Source organism: Heterodontus francisci, chromosome 3 (assembly GCF_036365525.1).
Source record: "Heterodontus francisci isolate sHetFra1 chromosome 3, sHetFra1.hap1, whole genome shotgun sequence".
NCBI lineage: Eukaryota > Metazoa > Chordata > Chondrichthyes > Heterodontiformes > Heterodontidae > Heterodontus > Heterodontus francisci.
The window spans coordinates 195,519,630-195,545,985 of NC_090373.1; the positions used below are offsets into that span (position 1 = coordinate 195,519,630).

Below are 26,356 nucleotides of genomic sequence, written 5' to 3' on the forward strand. Positions count from 1 at the left end.
TGTGTCACTGTCAGCCCCGGACTCTGTCAATCTCAGCCCGGTCTCTGTCACTCTCAGCCCCGGACTGTGTTACTGTCAGCCCTGGACTCTGTCCCTCTCAGTCCCGGACTGTGTCACTGTCAGCCCCGGACTCTGTCACTCTCAGTCCGGACTCTGTCACTCTCAGCCCCGGACTCTGTCACTCTCAGCCCCGGACTCTGTCACTCTCAGCCCCGGACTCTGTCACTCTCAGCCCCGGACTCTGTCACTCTCAGCCCCGGACTCTGTCACTCTCAGCCCCGGACTCTGTCACTCTCAGTCCGGACTCTGTCACTCTCAGTCCGGACTCTGTCACTCTCAGCCCCGGACTCTGTCACTCTCAGTCCGGACTCTGATACACTCAGTCCGGACTCTGATACACTCAGTCCGGACTCTGTTACACTCAGTCCGGACTCTGTTACACTCAGTCCGGACTCTGTCACTGTCAGTCCGGACTCTGTTACTCTCAGCCCTGGACTCTGTTACTCTCAGCCCGGACTCTGTTACTCTCAGCCCCGGACTCTGTTGCCGTCTGCCCGGACTCTGTTACTCTCAGCCCCGGACTCTGTTACTCTCAGCCCCGGACTTTGTTACTCTCAGTCCGGACTCTGTTACTCTCAGTCCGGACTCTGTTACTCTCAGTCCGGTCTCTGTTACTCTCAGCCCCGGACTCTGTTACTCTCAGTCCGGACTCTGTTACTCTCAGTCCGGACTCTGTTACTCTCAGCCCCGGACTTTGTTACTCTCAGTCCGGACTCTGTTACTCTCAGTCCCGGACTCTGTTACTCTCAGTCCTGGACTCTGTTACTCTCAGTCTGGACTCTGTCACTGTCAGTCCGGACTCTGTTACTCTCAGCCCTGGACTCTGTTACTCTCAGTCCGGTCTCTGTTACTCTCAGCCCCGGACTCTGTTACCATCTGCCCGGACTCTGTTACTCTCAGTCCGGACTCTGTTACTCTCAGCCCCGGACTCTGTTACTCTCAGTCCGGACTCTGTTACACTCAGTCCGGACTCTGTTACTCTCAGTCCCGGACTCTGTCACTGTCAGTCCCGGACTGTGTCACTCTCAGCCCCGGACTCTGTCACTCTCAGCCCCGGACTCTGTCACTCTCAGCCCCGGACTCTGTTACTGTCTGCCCGGACTCTGTCGCTCTCGGACTCTGTCGCTCTCGGACTCTGTCACTCTCAGCCCGGATTCTGTAACTTTCAGCCCGCTCTCTGTCGCTCTCAGCCCGGACTCTGTCACTCTCAGCCCGCTCTCTGTAACTCTCAGCCCACTCTCTGTAGCTCTCAGCCCGCTCTCTGTAACTCTCAGCCCGCTCTCTGTAACTCTCAGCCCGCTCTCTGTAACTCTCAGCCCGCTCTCTGTAACTCTCAGCCCGCTCTCTGTAACTCTCAGCCCGCTCTCTGTAACTCTCAGCCCGCTCTCTGTAACTCTCAGCCCGCTCTCTGTAACTCTCAGCCCGCTCTCTGTAACTCTCAGCCCGCTCTCTGTAACTCTCAGCCCAGACTCTGTAACTCTCAGCCCAGACTCTGTAACTCTCAGCCCAGACTCTGTAACTCTCAGCCCGCTCTCTGTAACTCTCAGCCCGTTCTCTGTCACTCTCAGTCCCAGACTCTGTTACTGTCAGCTCAGACTCTGTAACTCTCAGCCTGCTCTCTCGCTCTCAGCCCCGGACTCTGTCGCTCTCAGCCCGGACTCTGTAACTCTCAGCCCGCTCTCTGTAACTCTCAGCCCGCTCTCTGTCGCTCTCAGCCCCAGACTCTGTTACTGTCAGCTCAGCCTCTGTAACTCTCAGCCCGGACTCTGTCGCTCTCAGCCCCAGACTCTGTCACTGTCAGCTCAGACTCTGTAACTCTCAGCCCGGACTCTGTCACTCTCAGCCCGGACTCTGTCACTCTCAGCCCCGGACTCTGTCACTCTCAGCCCGGACTCTGTCACTCTCAGCCCCGGACTCTGTCACTCTCAGCCCCGGACTCTGTCACTCTCAGCCCCGGACTCTGTTCCTGTCAATCTCCGGACTCTGTTCCTGTCAATCTCCGGACTCTGTTCCTGTCAATCCCCGGACTCTGTTCCTGTCAATCCCCGGATTTTGTTGCTCTCCGTTGCGCCCCGCCCGCTCTCTGTTACCCTCGGCCCAATAAACACACAGGCAGATAGAGACAGAAAAAGTAGAAGGAATAAAGGGGAAAGGTTTGAGGCAATATCTGGTAGCTACAGTCCTTTAAGTTCAATGTGGAGTTGTTGGTTGCTGGTATGTCTTGCTGTTCATTGGGACCCAGTTCATGCTTGAACTTTTTCCAATGTCGGAGCAATTTCTTTCTTGAGGTTTCCGTGTCTTCTGTGGGTATGGTGGCTTGGGAGAAAGCAAGAGAGAGAGAGGCTTCCTTGTTCCAGCCTCAGTTGAACACGGCCTTCTGAATTCAAACTGTCCTGTGGCTAGTTCAGCCAGTTAGTCATGTGACCAGCTGGTTTAACCAGTCCTGGCTCTGTGGATTGTATCATTTTAGCAGGGCCTGGAATGCGCTTCCTTACACCTTCAATGTCTGCTGATCAAAATTCATTTGGGTTAATTGGAGCAGGGAGTAGCCCTTTGTCTCCACAAGCAGCGTCTCTTAGTATGCAAATGTCCTTCCAGCCCAGTGTCTGGTGATCTTCAAACAAGTCAAATTCTTCACTCCAGCAACAGTTTAAAATCATTGTTCATATGACAAAATTAATATGCCTCATTCTTGGCAGGTGGGGGCCTGCATGACAGTAAGCAATCTTTCTCCTGTGGAACTTACAATATTATGCTGTTGCTTTTTCACCAACTCAAACTGTCAAGAGTTTGCCTTCACTGTAGTGAGGATACAGCAGCACTCTTGTGGCAGTTATATTAATTCTCGAGATGTGAGCATCACTGGCAAGGCCAGATTTGCCCATCTCTAATTACCCTGGAGAAGGTGATGGTGAGCCGCCTTTTTGAACCGCTGCAGTCATAGAGAGAGGGAGTGAGGGAGATGCTGTGTATTTAGATGCAGAAACTGATACTGAGAATTTAGGAACAGTTGGCGCACAAGAAATATCTGTTTAACCCATCGACAGTGGTCTCTCTAATATCCCAACTGTCCTCCATGATTGTGCCTCACCTGTTCCTAACTGGCAGGATTATGAGCAAAATTTCTTCCTTTTAAAAGTATATTTCATTTGTTGAAATCTCTTTTTTTTTTCTAAAAGCCTTGTGATTATCTCAACTGTGTTATTTGATATGGTGAGGTCTCTCCGCCCACATCTCCTTGATAAACAGACCGATTGGCTGATTTGTGGAACATGCACTCTGCACCACAGTGCTGAGAGAGAACCAAACACTGAGCCATCATGTTACAGAAGGTGAATGACTGAAATTTTTAACCTAGGAGTCTTTCCTGTCCCCCTCAGCGGATCCTTTTCTCCTCCTACACTGCCATGAATCAGTGATTCATTCAGCAGCCATGCAGCATTCTGACTATGTGCTACACACCTCAGGGTATAGAGCGTCAGCTGATGAGGGTGTGTTTTCCAAGTACAATGGGAGCAGTGCATTCAGGCCACAGAACCTGTGAGAATATCCCAAAATACAGACGCAACTCCAGGAGCCAGAGGAGCACAGTCTAAGGGAAATACGTCACAGAAACCAAATATGTAAGTCAAGGATCAGTGAGACTTTGATAGCTGTGAGTAAAAATCCTCAGACATGGGAAGTAAGCAGCAGAGATTCACAGAATTGTTGTACTTCAGGAAATCTTTAGACAAGCAATGTGCACCACACAGTATAGGTGAGGGCAATAAACAGTCCAAGAAACTACAATGGGTATGTCAATATTGGAACCATTCTGGTAAATCTCCTCTGCATCCTTCCTGACCAGAACTGGACACAATACTCCAGTTGGGGCCTAACCAGAGCTTTATAAAGGTTCAGCATAACTTCCCTGCTTCTGTACTCAATGCCTCTATTTATGAAGTCCAAGATCCAATATGCTTTCCTAACCACTCTCTCAATATGTCCTGCCACCTTCAAATATTGATGCACATGCACTCCCAGGTCCCTCTGTACCTGCACACTCTTTATAGCTGTGCCATTTAGATATATTGCCTCTCCCTATTCCTTCTGCCAAAATGCATCATCTCACATTTGTCAGTATTAAATCCCATCTGCCACCTCTCTACCCATTCTGCTAGCCTATCAATGTCCTGTTTCATATCATCCTCACTGTTTGCCGCACCTCCAAGTTTGGTCTCGTCAGCAAATTTTGAGATTCTACTTTGTATTCCAAGATCCAAGTCATTTATATATAGCAAAAAAGCAGTGGTCCCAGCACTGATCCTTGGGGGACATCACTGTCTATCATCCTCCAGTCTGAAAAACAGCCATTTACTATAACCTGCTGTTTTCTGTCCTTAAGCCAATTTTTTATCCAACTGGATAACTCCTATTCCATGAGTTTCAATTTTGTTAACCAGCCTTTTATGTGGTACCTTATCAAATACTTTCTTAAAATCCATATAAACAACATCCACCTCATTCCCTTCATCAACCTTCTCTGTTACTTCATCAAACAATTCAATTAGATTAGTCAAGCATGTTCTGCCTTTTACAAATCCATGCTCGCTATCCTTAATTAACTTAAACCTCTCTAAATGTCTGTTGATATTTTCCCTGATTATTGTTTCAAAACGTATCCATCACTGATGTTAAACTAACTGGCCTGTAGTTGCTCGGACTGTCCTTACAGCTTTTCTTGAATAAGGGTGTCACATTTGCCATTCTCCAATCCTCTGGCACCTTCCCCGTATCCAGGGAAGATTATGGCAAACCCTTCTGCTATTTCCATCCCCACTTCCTTTCGCAACCTGGGATGCACAGCATCCGGGCCAGGTGACTTATCTACCCTAATCATTGGTACTACTGCTACTAATAAACGCTGCTACTACTAATAGTAATAAACCTTACCAATAGTAATAAACCTTACCAGTAGTAATAATAACTTTACCAACATTAATAGTAACCTTACTACTCCTAATAATAAACTTTACCAATACTAATCCACCTGACCACTATTAATACACCCTAATACTAAAACATTGCCAATAGTAGGTAAACCTCACCAACAGTAATACACCTTACCAATAGTAATAGTAATAAGAGGAAATACTCACAAGCCAGTCTATTAATCTTTACTGCTATTAGTAAACTTTACTATCAACTAGCTGTTTTCCTGTGATGTCACGCTTTGATTTTTCTTTCACAGGGTGTCACATCCAGTCTGCTCTGGAGCCACAGACCAGACCGGACTTTACTGGACTGGACCGGACCGGATTGAACTTGACCGGATACGCTGGACCGGACCACTCCTTAAAGCTCCCTGCTCTCTCTCTCTCTGCCGCCGCTCTGTTCAACTCCTCACAGGTCGCTCTCTCTCTCTCTCTCTGCTGCCGCTCTGTTAACCTTCCCACTGGTCCCCAGTTAGTGAACAATTTGTGCTGTTGCACTATTAACCTCACGGAAATGACAGCTTGCATTCATTAGCGCATTCATTGTCAGTTAAACTCAGAAAGCAATAAGTTAGGGCTGGTACTTAACAGCGAAAACATCCTTATAACAATGTGATAATTGTGAATGCAATGCCACTCAAACCCTTCAGCCCAGAAAAGGGATAGTTCAAACAGTACAATCTCATACCTGCAGATAGTAAATATGACTTGAGATTTAAACAATATTCAATTTGTTAAAAAAAAATTCTTGCATTTCAGTGCTCTCTCTTTTTTCTCTCTTTCTTAAGCAAATATTTTTTCCCTTTATTTCTCCATCTAGAAACATAGAAAATAGGAGCAGGAGTGGACCATTCGGCCCTTCGGGCCTGCTCTGCCATTCAAAAAAGAACATGGATCATGGCTGATTGTCTAATTCAGTACCCTGTTCCCACCTTCTCCCCATATCCCTTGATCCCTTTGGCATTAAGAAATATATCTAAGTCTTTCTTGAATATATTTAATGACTTGGCCTCCACTGCCTTCTTCAGTAGAGAATTCCACAGGTTCACCACCCTCTGAGTGAAGAAATTTCTCCTCATCACGGTTCTAAATGGCTTACCCGCATCCTGAGACTGTGACCCCTGGTTCTGGACACCCCAGCCATCGGGAACATCCTCCCTGACCAGTCCTGTTGGAATTTTATAGCTTTTTATAAGATCCCCTCTCATTCATCTAAGCTCCATAGGCCTAGTCAATAAAAAGGAATGAAACCGGACGGATCATCCGGCATTGATCTAGGCACCGGAAACAACAACGGCAAACCCAGCCCTGTCGACCCTGCACAGTCCTCCTTACTAACATCTGGGGGCTTGTGCCAAAGTTGGGAGAGCTGTCCCACAGACCAGTCAAGCAACAGCCTGACATAGTCATACTCACGGAATCATACTTTACAGACAATGTCCCAGACACTGCAATCACTATCCCTGGGTATGTCCTGTCCCACCGGCAGGACAGACCCAGCAGAGGGGGCGGGACAGTTGGCTACAGTAAGGAGGGAGTTGCCCTGGGAGTCCTCAACATCGACTCCGGACCCCATGAAGTCTCACGGCATCAGGTCAAACATGGGCAAGGTAACCTCCTACTGATTACCACCTACCGCCCTCCCTCAGCTGATGAGTCAGTACCCCTCCATGTTGAACACTACTTGGAGGAAGCACTGAGGGTGGCAAGGGCACGAAATGTACTCTGGGTGGGGGATTTCAATGTCCATCACCAACAGTGGCTCGGTAGCACCACTACTGACCGAGCTGGCCGAGTACCAAAGGACATAGCTGCCAGACTGGGTCTGCGGCAGGTGGTGGGGGAACCAACACGAGGGAAAAACATACTTGACCTCGTCCTCACAAATCTGCCTGCCGCAGATGCTTCCGTCCATGACTGTATTGGTAGGAGTGACCACCGCACAGTCCTTGTGGAGTCGAAGTCCCGCCTTCACATTGAAGATACCCTCCATCGTGTTGTGTGGCACTGTCACCGTGCTAAATGGGATAGATTTCTAACAGATCTAGCAATGCAAAACTGGGCATCCATGAGGCACTGCGGGACATCAGCAGCAGCAGAATTGTACTCAACCACAAACTGTAACCTCATGGCCCGGCATATCCCCCACTCTACCATTACCATCAAGCCAGGAGACCAACCCTGGTTCAATGAAGAGTGCAGGAGGGCAAGCCAGGAGCAGCACCAGGCATACCTCAAAATGAGGTGTCAACCTGGTGAAGCTACAACCCAGGACTACTTGCATGCCAAACTGCGTAAGCAGCATGCGATAGACAGAGCTAAGCGATCCCATAACCAACGGATCAGATCTAAGCTCTGCAGTCCTGCCACATCCAGCCGTGAATGGTGGTGGACAATTAAACAACTAACTGGAGGAGGTGGCTCCACAAATATCCCCATCCGCAATGATGGGGGAGCCCAGCACATCAGTGCGAAAGATAAGGCTGAAGCATTTGCAACAATCTTCAGCCAGAAGTGCTGATTTGATGATCCATCTCGGCCTCCTCCTGAAGTCCCCAGCATCACAGATGCCAGATTTCAGCCAATTCGATTCACTCCGTGTGATATCAAGAAACGACTGAAGGCACTAGATACTGCAAAGGCGATGGGCCCTGACAACATTCCGGCAATAGTACTGAAGACCTGTGCTCCAAAACCTGCCGCACCCCTAGCCAAGCTGTTCCAATACAGCTACAACACTGGCATCTTCCCGGCAATGTGGAAAATTGCCCAGGTATGTCCTGTACATAAAAAGCAGGACAAGTCCAACCCGGTCAATTACCGCCCCATCAGCCTACTCTCAATCATCAGTAAGTGATGGAAGGTGTCATCAACAGTGCCATCAAGCAGCACTTGCTTAGCAATAACCTGCTCAGTGATGCTCAGTTTGTGTTCCGCCAGGGCCACTCAGCTCCTGACCTCATTCCAGCCTTGGTTCAAACATGGACAAAAGAGCTGAACTCAAGCGGTGAGGTGAGAGTGACTGCCATTGATATCAAGGCAGCATTTGATCGAGTATGGCATCAAGGAGCCCTAGCAAAACTGGAGTCAATGGGAATCAAGGGGAAAACTCTCTGCTGGTTGGAGTCATACCTAGCGCAAAGGAAGATGGTTGTAGTTGTTGGAGGTCAATCATCTGAGCTCCAGGACATCACTGCAGGAGTTCCTCAGGGTAGTGTCCTGGGCCCAACCATCTTCAGCTGCGTCATCAATGACCTTCCTTCAATCATAAGGTCAAAAGTGGGGATGTTCGCTGATGATTGCACAATGTTCAGCACCATTCGCAACTCCTCAGATACTGAAGCAGTCCCTGTAGAAATGCAGCAAGACCTGGACAATATCCAGGCTTGGTCTGATAAATGGCAAGTAATATTTGCACCACGCAAGTGCCAGGCAATGACCATCGCCAACAAGAGAGATCTAACCATCTCCCCATGACATTCAATGGCATTACCATCGCTGAATCACCCACTATCAACATCCTAGGGGCTACCATTGACCAGAAACTGAACTGGAGTAGCCATATAAATACCGTGGCTACAAGAGCAGGTCAGAGGCTAGGATTCCTGTGGTGAGTAACTCACCTACTGACTCCCCAAAGCCTGTCCACCATCATCAAGGCACAAGTCAGGAGTGTGATGGAATACTCTCCACTTGCCTGGATGGGTGCAGCTCCAACATCACTCAAGAAGCTCAACGTCATATCGAGCAAAGCAACCTGCTTGATTGGCACCCCATCTACAAACATTCACTCCCTCCACCACCGATGCACAGTGGCAGCAGTGTGTACCATCTACATGATGCACTGTAGCAATGCAGCAAGGCTCCTTAGACAGCACTTTCCAAACCTGTGATCTCTACTACCTCGAAAGACAAGAGCAGCAAATGCATAGGAACATCACCACCTGCAAGTTCCCGTCCAAGTCACACACCATCCTGACTTGGAACTATATCACCGTTCCTTCACTGTCGCTGGGTCAAAATCCTGGAACTCCCTTCCTAACAGCACTGTGGGTGTACCTACACCACATGGACTGCAGCAGTTCAAGAAGGCAGCTCACCACCACCTTCTCAAGGGCAATTAGGGATGGGCAATAAATGCTGGCATAGCCAGTGACACCCACATCCCATGAATGAATAAAAAAAAAATTTAAAAATCTCTCCTCATATGTCAATCCTGCCATCCCAGGAATCAGCCTAGTTAATCCTCTTTGCACTCCCTCCATAGCAAGAACATCCTTCATCAGATAAGGAGACCAAAACTGCACACAATACTCCATATGTGGTCTCACCGAGGCCCTGTATAACTGCAGTAAGACATCCTTGCTCCTGTACTCAAATCCTCTTGCAATGAAAGCCAACATACCATTCGCCTTCCTAACTGCTGGCTGCACCTGAATGCTTGCTTTCAGCAACTGGTGTACAAGGACACCCAGGTCTTGTTGCACCTCCCCCTTTCCCAATCTATCACCATTCAGATAATCTGCCTTTCTGTTTTATTTATCCACATTATACTGCATCTGCCATGCATTTGCCCACTCACCCAACTTGTCCAAATCACATTGGCGCCTCTTTGCATCCTCCTCACATCTCATCCCCCAGCTTTGTGTCGTCTGCAAACTTGGAAATGTTACATTTAGTTACCTCACCCAAGTCAGTAATCTATATTGTTAATAGCAGAGGCCCAAGCACTGATCCTTGCGGTACCCCACATTTGCCTGCCACCCGGAAAAAGACCCGTTTTTTCCCTACTCTCTGTTTCCTGTCTGCCAACCAGTTTTCAATCCATGTCAGTATATTACCCCAATCCCATGTGCTTTAATTTTGCACATTAAGCTGTTATGTGGGACCTTATCAAAAGCACCCAGAAAATCAAAATGCACCACATCCACTACTTTTCCCTTATCTATTCTACTAGTTACATGCTCAAAAAACTCCAGTAGATTTGTTGAGCTTGATTTTCCTTTCGTAAACCAATGTTGACATTGTCCAATCCTGTTAATGCTTTCCCAATGTCTACCTTATTTGAATCCAACTCATCCTACTTTTCCGTTGTTTCTTTCTGTCAATCTTTAAATCACTAACACATTCCCCTTTCATTGGGATTCTCACTGATATCACACTCTCCTCCACACTGGGATTCTCACTGATATCACACTCTCCTCTACACTGGGATTCTCACTGATATCACACGCCCCCTTACACTAGGATTCTCACTGATATCACACTCCCCCTTACACTGGGATTCTCACTGATATCATACTCCCCCTTACACTGGGATTCTCACTGATATCACACTCCCCCTTACACTGGGATTCTCACTGATATCACAGTCTCCTTTACACTGGGATTCTCACTGATATCACACTCCCCCTTACACTAGGATTCTCACTGATATCACACTCCCCCTTACACTGGGATTCTCACTGATATCATAGTCTCCTTTACACTGGGATTCTCCCCGATTTCACAGTCTCCTTTGCACTGGGATTCACATTGAAATTAGCTTCCCTTTACACTGGATTTCTGACTGATATCACACTGGTCGAATACTGGGATTCTCACTAATAACACTTTTCTTTCATGTGGGATTCTCACTTATATCACACTGCCTCATAGACTGGGATTCTCACTGATATCACACTGCCCCTTGGACAGGGATTCTCACTGATCTCACACTCCCCCTTAGACTGGGATTCACACTGATATCACACTGCCCCTTACACTGTGATTCTCACTGATATCACACTCTCCCTTACATTGGGATTCTCACTGATATCACACTCTCCTTTACACTGTGATTCTCACTGATATCACACTCCCCCTTACACTGGGATTCTCACTGATATCACACTCCCCATTACACTGGCATTCTCACTGATATCACACTGCCCCTTAGACTGGGATTCTCACTGATATCACACTGCCCCTTGGACTGGGATTCTCACTGATCTCACACTCCCCCTTAGACTGGGATTCTCACTGATATCACACTGCCCCTTAGACTGGAATTCACACTGATATCACGCTGCCCCTTACACTGTGATTCTCACTGATATCACACTCCCCCTTACACTGGGATTCTCACAGAGCTCACACTCCCCCTTACACTGGGATTCTCACTGATATCACACTCTCCCTTACATTGGGATTCTCACTGATAACACACTCCCCCTTACACTGGGATTCTCACTGATATCACACTCCCCCTTACACTGGGATTCTCACTGATATCACACTCCCCTTACACTGTGTTCTGACTGATGCCACACTCTCCCTTACACAAGAGCGATTGCTGTAACACAGCTGTCAGGAGACAAGAAAGGCTGTTCAGCTGAGAGTGCACTGCTGATGCTAAGGAAGGGTCATGTCGCAATCAAGTGGGATTGGCAAGCGGATCATGTCAGTTTAATGGTGTTATCATCGGAAATGTGGAAGAAACAGCGAGAACACAGGAAACAGGTCACTCACGTCCTTAAAAAAAAGCAGCATGGTCAGAAGGCCCCTTTGAAACAGCAGAGCCAATTACAATTTTCAGGTATAAGGTGGCGAGTATGTACTCAGTCAGGGAGTGTGTTATGGGTGGGAAATGGCTTTATCTTAAACCTCAAATTCGGATCAAATCTTCCTCTCCCATAAAGCACCACCAATCTTAATACTGCAGAGTTCTCTAAACTAACATACCTGGCGGGTTGTTCCTGAGCAGGAGGTTTGATTTATATACAGCGGTAGTGAAACAGGTGTATCTGTTTACAGGGGTTCTGCACAGGGACATTATTCACAAATACTGCTGGGGGTAACTACAAACCAGGATAATGACCCAGTATTTGCTGTCAGAGCAACAGTGAGTTGATTTCCCATGTTGATATCAGGATGTAAATTTTCTAACAACTTGTGAATCCAGGATCTTGATTTTTTTTGTGTCATTTGTCAGTTGTGAATCACCATAAGTTACTGGACAATCTGCACCTTTCCACGATGAACCTACAAAAATGGCAGCTATCACTCGTTTATGCATTCATTGCCAATTAATCTCAGAAAGCAAAAGGTTAGGGCTGGAATTTAACAGCAAAAGGACCCAAAAACAATGTGATAATTGTTAATGCAATGCCACTGAATCCCTTCAGAAAAGGGACAGTTCAAACTGTTCAATCCCATACCTGCAGATAACATGTTCAACTTAGAGATTTAAACAATGTTAAAATTTTAAAAAATTTAAAAATTGCTTATATTTCAATGCTCTCCTTTTTCTTTCAGTCTTAAGGAAATCTTCAACCTTTTTTTTAATCTCTTTCAGTACCTGATTTGACTAATATACCCTATTTCTCTATTGTTTCATTCTGAATCTTTAAATCACTATCTTGCTCACCCTTACTCTGGGATTCTCATTGATATCACACTCCCTTACACTAGGATTCACATCAATATCACACTCCCCTTGCACAGGGATTCTCACTGATATCAAACCCCCCTTACGTAAGAACATAAGAAATAGGCGCAGGAGTAGGCCATTCAGCCCCTCAAATCTGCCCCGCCATTCAATAAGATCATGACTGATCTGTCCCAGGCCTCAACTTCTCTTTCGGGTCTGCTCGGCATAACCCTCGACTCCCCAAGATTTCAAAAATCTATCTACCTCCTTCTTAAATACATTTAGTGACCTAGCCTCCACAACTCTCTGAGGTAGAGAATTCCAGACATTCACTACCCAGAGAGAGAAGAAATTCCTTCGCATCTCAGTTTTAAATGTGTGAACCCTGATTCTGTAACCATGTCCCCTAGTTTGAGATTCCCCCACCAGTGGAAACATATTCTCAACATCTACCCTGTCAAGCCCCCTTAGAATCTTATATGTTTCTATAAGATCACCTCTCATTCTTCTAAACTCCAATGAATAAAGGCTTAACCGATTCAGCCATTCTTGATAGGACAACCCCTTCATCCCGGGAATCAGCCGAGTGAACCTTTTCTGAACTGTCTCCAATGCCAGTATATCCTTCCTTAAATACGGGGAGCAAAACTGTACGTAGTACTCCAGGTGTGGCCTCACCAACACCCTGTACAGTTGTAACAAGACTTCCCTATTTTTAAACTCTAACCCCAAAGCAATAATGGCCAAAATTCCATTTGCCTTCCTAATTAATTGTTGCACCTGCATGCTAACCTTTTGTATTTCCTGTACAAGAACACCCAGATCCCTCTGTGCTGCAGTATTTTGTAGTCTTTCACCATCTAAATAATAATCTGCCTTTTTATTCTTCCTCCCAAAGTGGATGACCTCACACTTTCCCACATTGAACACCATCTGCTAAGTTTTTCCCACTCACTTAACCTATCTATATCCCTTTGCAGATTCTTTGTGTCCTCATCACAGCATAACTTCCCACCTATTTTTGTATCATCAGCAAATTTGGATACACTACACTCGTCCCTTCCTCCAAGTCATTAATATAGATAGTAAATAGTTGAAGCCCTAGGACCGATCCTTGTGGCACTCCACTAGTTACAGCTTTCCAACCTGAAAAAGACCCATTGATCCCGACTCTCTCCCTTCTGTGTGTTAGCCAATCCTCAATCCATGCCAACACATTACCCCCAATACCCTGAGCTCTTATTTTATGTAATACCCTTTTATGTGACACCTTATCGAACGCCTTCTGAAAATCCAAATACACATCTACCGGTTCCCCTTTATCCATGCTGCTTGTTATATCCTCAAAGAACTCTAACAAATTTGTCAAACATGATTTCCCTTTCATAAAACCATGTTGACTCTGTTTGATTGCATTATGTTTTTCTAAATGTCCTGCTATTTCTTCCTTAATAATGGACTCTAGCATTTTCCCAATGACTGATGTTAAGCTAACTGCTCTATAGTTTCCTGCTTTCTGTCTCCCTCCTTTCTTGAATAGGGCTGTCACATTAGCGGTTTTCCAATCCGCTGGTACCCAGTGAGTTTTGGTGTATTATGACCAATGCCTCTACTATTTCTGCAGCCACTTTTAAAACCCTTGGATGCAGGCCATCAGGTCCTGGTGACTTGTCTGCCTTTAGTCCCATCAGTTTGTCCAGCACCTTTTCCCTCGTGATTGAGATTGTTACAAGTTCCTCCCTCCCGTTTTCACCTTGTTCATCTATTATTGTTGGGATGTTGAAAGTGTCCTCCACCTTGGAGACTGATGCAAAATATTGGTTTAAATTATCTGCCATTTCCCTGTTCCCTGTTATTAATTCCCCAGTCTCATCCTGTAAGGGTCCCACACTTACTTTAGCTACTCTCTTCTTTTTTATAGTGCCGAAGCTCTTACTGGTTGTTTTTATATTTCTTGCCAATTTATTCTCATAATCAATTTTCTCCCTCTTTCTATTAGTTTTTTGTGTCATCTGCTGCTGGTTTTAAAAAAAAATACCCAATCCTCTGGCCTACCACTTGCTTTTGCCGCTTTGTACGCCTTTGTATCCTGTACGCCAGTATCACAACACCCCCACCCCCCCACCTTACACTGGGATTCTCAATGATATCACACTCCCCCTTACACTGGGATTCTCAATGATATCACACTCCCCCTTACACTGGGATTCTCACTGATATCACACTCCCCCTGACACTGGGACTCTCACTGATATCACACTCCCCCTGACACTGGGATTCTCACTGATATCACTCTCCCCGTTACACTGGGATTCTCACTGATATCACACTCCCCCTTACACTGGGATTCTCACTGATATCACTCTCCCCGCTACACTGGGATTCTCACTGATATCACACTCCCCCTTACACTGGGATTCTCACTGATATCACACTCCCCCTTACACTGGGATTCTCACTGATATCACACTCCCCCTGACACTGGGACTCTCACTGATATCACACTCCCCTGACACTGGGATTCTCACTGATATCACTCTCCCCGTTACACTGGGATTCTCACTGATATCACACTCCCCCTTACACTGGGATTCTCACTGATATCACTCTCCCCGCTACACTGGGATTCTCACTGATATCACACTCCCCCTTACACTGGGATTCTCACTGATATCACACTCCCCTTACACTGGGATTCTCACTGATATCACACTCCCCCTTACACTGCGATTCTCACTGATATCACATTGCCCCTTACACTGGGACTCTCACTGATATCACACTCCCCCTTACACTGGGATTCTCACTGCTTTCACACTCCCCCTTACACTGGGATTCTCACTGATATCACACTCCCCCTTACACTGGGATTCTCACTGATATCACACTCCCCCTTACACTGTGATTCTCACTGATATCGCACTCCCCCTTACACTCCCCCTTACATCTGGGATTCTCACTGATATCACACTCCCCCTTACACTGGGATTCTCACTGATATCACACTCCCCCTTACACTGGGATTCACACTGATATCACACTGCCCCTTACACTGGGATTCTCACTGATATCACACACCCCTCACAATGTGATTCTCACTGATATCACACTGCCCCTTACAATGGGATTCTCACTGATATCACACTCCCCCTTACACTGGGATTCTCACTGATATCACACTCCCCCTTACACTGGGACTCTCACTGATATCACACTCCCCCTTACACTGTGATTCTCACTGATATCACACTCCCCCTTACACTGGGATTCTCACAGAGCTCACACTCCCCCTTACATCTGGGATTCTCACTGATATCACACTCCCCCTTACACTGGGATTCTCACTGATATCACACTCCCCCTTACACTGGGACTCTCACTGATATCACACTCCCCCTTACACTGGGATTCTCACTGATATCACTCTCTCCGTTACACTGGGATTCTCACTGATATCACACTCACCCTTAGACTGGGATACACACTGATATCACACTGCCCCTTACAATGTGATTCTCACTGATATCACACTCCCCCTTACACTGGGATTCTGACTGATATCACACTCCCCCTTATACTGGGATTCTCACTGATATCACACTCCCCCTTACACTGGGATTCTCACTGATATCACACTCCCCCTTACACTGGGATTCTCACTGATATCACACTCCCCCTTACACTGGGATTCTCACTGATATCACACTCCCCCTTACACTGGGACTCTCACTGATATCACACTGCCCCTTACACTGGGATTCACACTGATATCACACTGCCCCTTACAATGTGATTCTCACTGATATCACACTGCCCCTTCCAATGTGATTCTCACTGATATCACATTGCCCCTTACACTGGGATTCTCACTGATATCACACTCCCCCTTACGCTGGGATTCTCACTGATATCACACTCCCCCTTACACTGGGACTCTCACTGATAACACACTGCCCCTTACACTGTGATTCTCACTGATATCACACTCCCCCTTACACTGGGATTCTCACAGAGCTCACACTCCCCCTTACATCTGGGATTCTCCCTGATATCACACTCCCCCTTACACTGGGATTCTCACTGATATCACACTCCCCCTTACACTGGGATTCTCACTGATATCACACTCCCCCTTACACTGGGACTCTCACTGATATCACACTCCCCCTTACACTGGGATTCTCACTGATATCACACTCTCCTTACACTGGGATTCTCACTGATATCACACTCCCACTTACACTGGGATTCTCACTGATATCAGACTCCCCCTTACACTGGGACTCTCACTGATATCACACTCCCCCTTACACTGGGATTCTCACAGAGCTCACACTCCCCCTTACATCTGGGATTCTCACTGATATCACACTCCCCCTTACACTGGGATTCTCACTGATATCACACTCCCCCTTACACTGGGACTCTCACTGATATCACACTCCCCCTTACACTGGGATTCTCACTGATATCACACTCTCCTTACACTGGGATTCGCACTGATATCACACTCTCCTTACACTGGGATTCTCACTGATATCACACTCCCCCTTACACTGGGATTCTCACTGATATCAGACTCCCCCTTACACTGGGATTCTCACTGATATCAGACTCCCCCTTACACTGGGACTCTCACTGATATCACACTCCCCCTTACACTGGGATTCACACTGATATCACACTGCCCCTTACAATGTGATTCACACTGATATCACACTGCCCCTTACAATGTGATTCTCACTGATATCACACTGCCCCTTACACTGGGATTCTCACTGATATCACACTCCCCCTTAGACTGGGATTCACACTGATATCACACTGCCCCTTACACTGTGATTCTCACTGATATCGCACTCCCCCTTACACTCCCCCTTACATCTAGGATTCTCACTGATATCACACTCCCCCTTACACTGGGACTGTCACTGATATCACACTCCCCCTTACACTGGGATTCACACTGATATCACACTGCCCCTTACAATGTGATTCTCACTGATATCACACTGCCCCTTACACTGGGATTCTCACTGATATCACACTCCCCCTTAGACTGGGATTCACACTGATATCACACTGCCCCTTACACTGTGATTCTCACTGATATCGCACTCCCCCTTACACTCCCCCTTACATCTGGGATTCTCACTGATATCACACTCCCCCTTACACTGGGATTCTCACTGATATCACACTCCCCCTTACACTGGGATTCACACTGATATCACATTCCCCCTTACACTGGGATTCTCACTGATATCACACTGCCCCTTACAATGGGATTCTCACTGATATCACACTCCCCCTTACATCTGGGATTCTCACTGATATCACACTCCCCCTTACACTGGGACTCTCACTGATATCACACTCCCCCTTACACTGTGATTCTCAATGATATCACACTCCCCCTTACACTGGGATTCTCACAGAGCTCACACTCCCCCTTACATCTGGGATTCTCACTGATATCACACTCCCCCTTACACTGGGATTCTCACTGATATCACACTCCCCCTTACACTGGGACTCTCACTGATATCACACTCCCCCTTACACTGGGATTCTCACTGATATCACTCTCTCCGTTACACTGGGATTCTCACTGATATCACACTCACCCTTAGACTGGGATTCACACTGATATCACACTGCCCCTTACAATGTGATTCTCACTGATATCACACTCCCCCTTACACTGGGATTCTGACTGATATCACACTCCCCCTTACACTGGGATTCTCACTGATATCACACTCCCCCTTACACTGGGATTCTCACTGATATCACACTCCCCCTTACACTGGGATTCTCACTGATATCACACTCCCCCTTACACTGGGATTCTCACTGATATCACACTCCCCCTTAGACTGGGATTCACACTGATATCACACTGCCCCTTACACTGTGATTCTCACTGATATCGCACTCCCCCTTACACTCCCCCTTACATCTGGGATTCTCACTGATATCACACTCCCCCTTCCACTGGGATTCTCACTGATATCACACTCCCCCTTACACTGGGACTGTCACTGATATCACACTCCCCCTTACACTGGGATTCACACTGATATCACACTGCCCCTTACAATGTGATTCTCACTGATATCACACTGCCCCTTACACTGGGATTCTCACTGATATCACACTCCCCCTTAGACTGGGATTCACACTGATATCACACTGCCCCTTACACTGTGATTCTCACTGATATCGCACTCCCCCTTACACTCCCCCTTACATCTGGGATTCTCACTGATATCACACTCCCCCTTACACTGGGATTCCCACTGATATCACACTCCCCCTTACACTGGGATTCACACTGATATCACACTGCCCCTTACACTGGGATTCTCACTGATATCACACTCCCCTTACAATGTGATTCTCACTGATATCACATTGCCCCTTCCAATGTGATTCTCACTGATATCACATTGCCCCTTACACTGGGATTCTCACTGATATCACACTCCCCCTTACGCTGGGATTCTCACTGATATCACACTCCCCCTTACACTGGGACTCTCACTGATATCACACTGCCCCTTACACTGTGATTCTCACTGATATCACACTCCCCCTTACACTGGGATTCTCACAGAGCTCACACTCCCCCTTACATCTGGGATTCTCCCTGATATCACACTCCCCCTTACACTGGGATTCTCACTGATATCACACTCCCCCTTACACTGGGACTCTCACTGATATCACACTCCCCCTTACACTGGGATTCTCACTGATATCACACTCTCCTTACACTGGGATTCTCACTGATATCACACTCCCCCTGACACTGGGATTCTCACTGATATCAGACTCCCCCTTACACTGGGACTCTCACTGATATCACACTCCCCCTTACACTGGGATTCTCACAGAGCTCACACTCCCCCTTACATCTGGGATTCTCACTGATATCACACTCCCCCTTACACTGGGATTCTCACTGATATCACACTCCCCCTTACACTGGGACTCTCACTGATATCACACTCCCCCTTACACTGGGATTCTCACTGATATCACACTCTCCTTACACTGGGATTCGCACTGATATCACACTCTCCTTACACTGGGATTCTCACTGATATCACACTCCCCCTTACACTGGGATTCTCACTGATATCAGACTCCCCCTTACACTGGGACTCTCACTGATATCACACTCCCCCTTACACTGGGATTCTCACTGATATCACTCTCTCCGTTACACTGGGATTCTCACTGATATCACACTCCCCCTTCCACTGGGATTCTCACTGATATCACACTCCCCCTTACACTGGGACTGTCACTGATATCACACTCCCCCTTACACTGGGATTCACACTGATATCACACTGCCCCTTACAATGTGATTCTCACTGATATCACACTGCCCCTTACACTGGGATTCTCACTGATATCACACTCCCCCTTAGACTGGGATTCACACTGATATCACACTGCCCCTTACACTGTGATTCTCACTGATATCGCACTCCCCCTTACACTGCCCCTTACATCTGGGATTCTCACTGATATCACACTCCCCCTTACACTGGGATTCCCACTGATATCACACTCCCCCTTACACTGGGATTCACACTGATATCACACTGCCCCTTACACTGGGATTCTCACTGATATCACACTCCCCTTACAATGTGATTCTCAATGATATCACACTGCCCCTTACACTGGGATTCTCACTGATCTCACACTCCCCCTTACATCTGGGATTCTCACTGATATCACACTCCCCCTTACACTGGGATTCTCACTGATATCACACTCCCCCTTACACTGGGACTCTCACTGATATCACACTCCCCCTTACACTGGGATTCTCACTGATATCACTCTCTCCGTTACACTGGGATTCTCACTGATCTCACACTCCCCCTTACATCTGGGATTCTCACTGATATCACACTCACCCTTAGACTGGGATTCACACTGATATCACACTGCCCCTTACAATGTGATTCTCACTGATATCACACTCCCCCTTACACTGGGATTCTGACTGATATCACACTCCCCCTTACACTGGGACTCTCACTGATATCACACTCCCCCTTACACTGGGATTCTCACTGATATCACACTCCCCCTTACACTGGGATTCTCACTGATATCACACTCCCCCTTACACTGGGATTCTCACTGATATCACACTCCCCCTTACACTGGGATTCTCACTGATATCACACTCCCCCTTACACTGGGACTCTCACTGATATCACACTGCCCCTTACACTGGGATTCACACTGATATCACACTGCCCCTTACAATGTGATTCTCACTGATATCACACCCCCCTTACACTGGGATTCTCACAGAGCTCACACTCCCCCTCACATCTGGGATTCTCCCTGATATCACACTCCCCCTTACACTGGGACTCTCACTGATATCACACTCCCCCTTACACTGGGATTCTCACTGATATCACACTCTCCTTACACTGGGATTCTCACTGATATCACACTCCCCCTTACACTGGGATTCTCACTGATATCAGACTCCCCCTTACACTGGGACTCTCACTGATATCACACTCCCCCTTACACTGGGATTCTCACTGATATCACTCTCTCCGTTACACTGGGATTCTCACTGATATCACACTCCCCCTTCCACTGGGATTCTCACTGATATCACACTCCCCCTTACACTGGGATTCTCACTGATTTCACACACCCCCTTACACTGGGACTGTCACTGATATCACACTCCCCCTTACACTGGGATTCACACTGATATCACACTGCCCCTTACAATGTGATTCTCACTGATATCACACTGCCCCTTACACTGGGATTCTCACTGATATCACACTCCCCCTTAGACTGGGATTCACACTGATATCACTCTGCCCCTTACACTGTGATTCTCACTGATATCACACTCCCCCTTACACTGGGATTCTCACAGAGTTCACACTCCCCCTTACATCTGGGATTCTCACTGATATCACACTCCCCCTTACACTGGGATTCTCACTGATATCACACTCCCCCTTACACTGCGATTCTCACTGATATCACACTCTCCTTACACTGGGATTCTCACTGATATCACACTCCCCCTTACACTGGGATTCACACTGATATCACACTCCCCCTTACACTGGGACTCTCACTGATATCACATTCCCCCTTACACTGGGATTCTCACTGATATCACTCTCTCCGTTACACTGGGATTCTCACTGATATCACACTCCCCCTTACACTGGGATTCTCACTGATATCACACTGCCCCTTACAATGTGATTCTCACTGATATCACACTCCCCCTTACACTGGGACTCTCACTGATATCACACTCCCCCTTACACTGGGATTCTCCTTGATATCACTCTCTCCGTTACACTGGGATTCTCACTGATATCACACTCCCCCTTACACTGGGATTCTCACTGATATCACACTGCCCCTTACAATGTGATTCTCACTGATATCGCACTGCCCATTACACTGGGATTCTCACTGATATCACACTCCCCCTTAGACTGGGATTCACACTGATATCACACTGCCCCTTACGTTGTGATTCTCACTGATATCACACTCCCCCTTCCACTGGGATTCTCACAGAGCTCACACTCCCCCTTACATCTGGGATTCTCACTGATATCACACTCTCCTTACACTGGGATTCTCACTGATATCACACTCCCCCTTACACTGGGCTTCTCACTGATATCACACTCCCCCTTACACTGGGACTCTCACTGATATCACACTCCCCCTGACACTGGGATTTTCACTGATATCACTCTCTCCGTTACACTGGGATTCTCACTGATTTCACACTCCCCCTTACACTGGGATTCACACTGATATCACACTCCCCCTTACAATCTGATTCTCACTGAAATCACACTCTCACTTACACCTGGATTCTCACTGATATCACACTCCCCCTTAGACTGGGATTCACACTGATATCACACTGCCCCTTACACTGTGATTCTCACTGAGACCACACACCTTTACACTGGGATTCTCACTGATATCACCCACCCTCTTGCACTGGGATTCTCACTAATATCACACTCTCCCTTACACTGCTGTGCACGGATGTCACACTCCCGCTCACATTGTGTTTCCATAGATGTCACACTCCCCCTTACACTGGGATTCTCACTGATATCACACTCCCCCTTACACTGGGATTCTCACTGATATCACACTCCCCCTTACACTGGGATTCTCACTGATATCACACTGCCCCTTAGACTGGGATTCTCACTGATAGCACACGCCCCCTTACACTGTGATTCTCACTGATATCACACTCTCACTTACATTGGGATTCTCACTGATATCACACTCTCCCTGACATTGGGATTCTCACTGATGCCACACTCTCCATTACACTGGGATTCTCACTGATATCACACTCTCCATTACACTGGGATTCTCACTGATATCACACTCCCCCTTACACTGGGATCCTCACTGATATCACACTCCCCCTTACACTGGGATTCTCACTGATATCACTCTCCCCGTTACACTGGGATTCTCACTGATATCACACTCTCCCTTACACTGGGATTCTCACTGATATCACACTCCCCCTGACACTGGGATTCTCACTGATATCACACTCCCCCTTACACTGGGACTCTCACTGATATTACACTCCCCCTTACACTGGGATTCTCACTGATATCACACTCTTGTTACACTGGGATTCTCACTGATATCATACTCCCCCTTAGACTGGGATTCACACTGATATCACCCTGCCCCTTACACTGTGATTCTCCCTGATATCACACTCCCCCTGACACTGGGATTCTCACTGATATCACACTGCCCCTTACAATGTGATTATCACTGACATCACACTGCCCCTTACACTGGGATTCTCACTGATATCACACTCCCCCTTACACTGGGATTCTCACTGATATCACACTCCCCCTTACACTGGGATGCTCACTGATATCACACTCCCCCTTACACTGGGATTCTCACTGATATCACACTCCCCCTTACACTGGGATTCTCACTGATATCACACTCCTCCTTACACTGGGATTCACACTGATATCACACTCCCCCTTACACTGGGATTCTCACTGATATCACACTCCCCCTTACACTGGGATTCTCACTGATATCACACTCCCCCTTACACTGGGACTCTCACTGATATCACACTGCCCCTTACACTGGGATTCACACTGATATCACACTGCCCCTTACAATGTGATTCTCACTGATATCACACTGCCCCTTCCAATGTGATTCTCACTGATATCACATTGCCCCTTACACTGGGATTCTCACTGATATCACACTCCCCCTTACACTGGGATTCTCACTGATATCACACTCCCCCTTACACTGGGACTCTCACTGATATCACACTGCCCCTGACACTGTGATTCTCACTGATATCACACTCCCCCTTACACTGGGATTCTCACAGAGCTCACACTCCCCCTTACATCTGGGATTCTCCCTGATATCACACTCCCCCTTACACTGGGATTCTCACTGATATCACACTCCCCCTTACACTGGGACTCTCACTGATATCACACTCCCCCTTACACTGGGATTCTCACTGATATCACACTCTCCTTACACTGGGATTCTCACTGATATCACACTCCCCCTTACACTGGGATTCTCACTGATATCAGACTCCCCCTTACACTGGGACTCTCACTGATATCACACTCCCCCTTACACTGGGATTCTCACTGATATCACTCTCTCCGTTACACTGGGATTCTCACTGATATCACACTCCCCGTTCCACTGGGATTCTCACTGATATCACACTCCCCCTTACACTGGGATTCTCACTGATATCACACTCCCCCTTACACTGGGACTGTCACTGATATCACACTGCCCCTTACACTGGGATTCACACTGATATCACACTGCCCCTTACAATGTGATTCTCACTGATATCACACTGCCCCTTACACTGGGATTCTCACTGATATCACACTCCCCCTTAGACTGGGATTCACACTGATATCACACTGCCCCTTACACTGTGATTCTCACTGATATCACACTCCCCCTTACACTGGGATTCTCACAGAGCTCACACTCCCCCTTACATCTGGGATTCTCACTGATATCACACTCCCCCTTACACTGGGATTCTCACTGATATCACACTCCCCCTTACACTGCGATTCTCACTGATATCACACTCTTCTTACACTGGGATTCTCACTGATATCACACTCCCCCTTACACTGGGATTCACACTGATATCACACTCCCCCTTACACTGGGATTCTCACTGATATCACTCTCTCCGTTACACTGGGATTCTCACTGATATCACACTCCCCTTTACACTGGGATTCTCACTGATATCACACTGCCCCTTACAATGTGATTCTCACTGACATCACACTCCCCCTTACACTGGGACTCTCACTGATATCACACTCCCCCTTACACTGGGATTCTCACTGATATCACTCTCTCCGTTACACTGGGATTCTCACTGATATTACACTCCCCCTTACACTGGGATTCTCACTGATATCACACTGCCCCTTACAATGTGATTCTCACTGATATCGCACTGCCCCTTACACTGGGATTCTCACTGATATCACACACCCCCTTAGACTGGGATTCACACTGATATCACACTCCCCCTTACACTGGGATTCTCACTGATATCACACTCCCCCTTACACTGGGATTCTCACTGATATCACACTCCCCCTTACACTGGGACTCTCACTGATATCACACTGCCCCTTACACTGGGATTCACACTGATATCACACTGCCCCTTACAATGTGATTCTCACTGATATCACACTGCCCCTTCCAATGTGATTCTCACTGATATCACATTGCCCCTTACACTGGGATTCTCACTGATATCACACTCCCCCTTACACTGGGATTCTCACTGATATCACACTCCCCCTTACACTGGGACTCTCACTGATATCACACTGCCCCTGACACTGTGATTCTCACTGATATCACACTCCCCCTTACACTGGGATTCTCACAGAGCTCACACTCCCCCTTACATCTGGGATTCTCCCTGATATCACACTCCCCCTTACACTGGGATTCTCACTGATATCACACTCCCCCTTACACTGGGACTCTCACTGATATCACACTCCCCCTTACACTGGGATTCTCACTGATATCACACTCTCCTTACACTGGGATTCTCACTGATATCACACTCCCCCTTACACTGGGATTCTCACTGATATCAGACTCCCCCTTACACTGGGACTCTCACTGATATCACACTCCCCCTTACACTGGGATTCTCACTGATATCACTCTCTCCGTTACACTGGGATTCTCACTGATATCACACTCCCCGTTCCACTGGGATTCTCACTGATATCACACTCCCCCTTACACTGGGATTCTCACTGATATCACACTCCCCCTTACACTGGGACTGTCACTGATATCACACTGCCCCTTACACTGGGATTCACACTGATATCACACTGCCCCTTACAATGTGATTCTCACTGATATCACACTGCCCCTTACACTGGGATTCTCACTGATATCACACTCCCCCTTAGACTGGGATTCACACTGATATCACACTGCCCCTTACACTGTGATTCTCACTGATATCACACTCCCCCTTATACTGGGATTCTCACAGAGCTCACACTCCCCCTTACATCTGGGATTCTCACTGATATCACACTCCCCCTTACACTGGGATTCTCACTGATATCACACTCCCCCTTACACTGCGATTCTCACTGATATCACACTCTTCTTACACTGGGATTCTCACTGATATCACACTCCCCCTTACACTGGGATTCACACTGATATCACACTCCCCCTTACACTGGGATTCTCACTGATATCACTCTCTCCGTTACACTGGGATTCTCACTGATATCAC

General features: G+C 47.3%; 1 protein-coding gene across 14 annotated transcripts in view; it reads left to right on the plus strand.

The window, feature by feature from the left end:
- LOC137365608 (toll-like receptor 5) overlaps nucleotides 1–26,356 on the plus strand; it is an 82,556-nt gene that overhangs the window by 11,739 nt on the left and 44,461 nt on the right. For 3 of the 14 annotated variants that reach the window (XM_068028009.1, XM_068028010.1, XM_068028013.1), the window contains exons 2-3: nucleotides 3,441–3,683; nucleotides 5,291–5,448. The exons of 2 other annotated variants lie outside the window; for them this stretch is intronic. Coding sequence is in view for 3 of the 12 variants with exons in the window: in XM_068027987.1 (XP_067884088.1) it covers nucleotides 3,271–3,392; nucleotides 11,829–11,916 (210 nt within the window). In the remaining 9 variants the exon portion in view is untranslated. Of the gene's footprint in view, nucleotides 1–3,239; nucleotides 3,393–3,440; nucleotides 3,684–5,290; nucleotides 5,449–11,587; nucleotides 11,611–11,828; nucleotides 11,917–26,356 lie in introns of those variants that run through there. 9 more of the 14 variants (XM_068027987.1, XM_068027994.1, XM_068028024.1 and 6 more) reach the window with 7 other exon arrangements.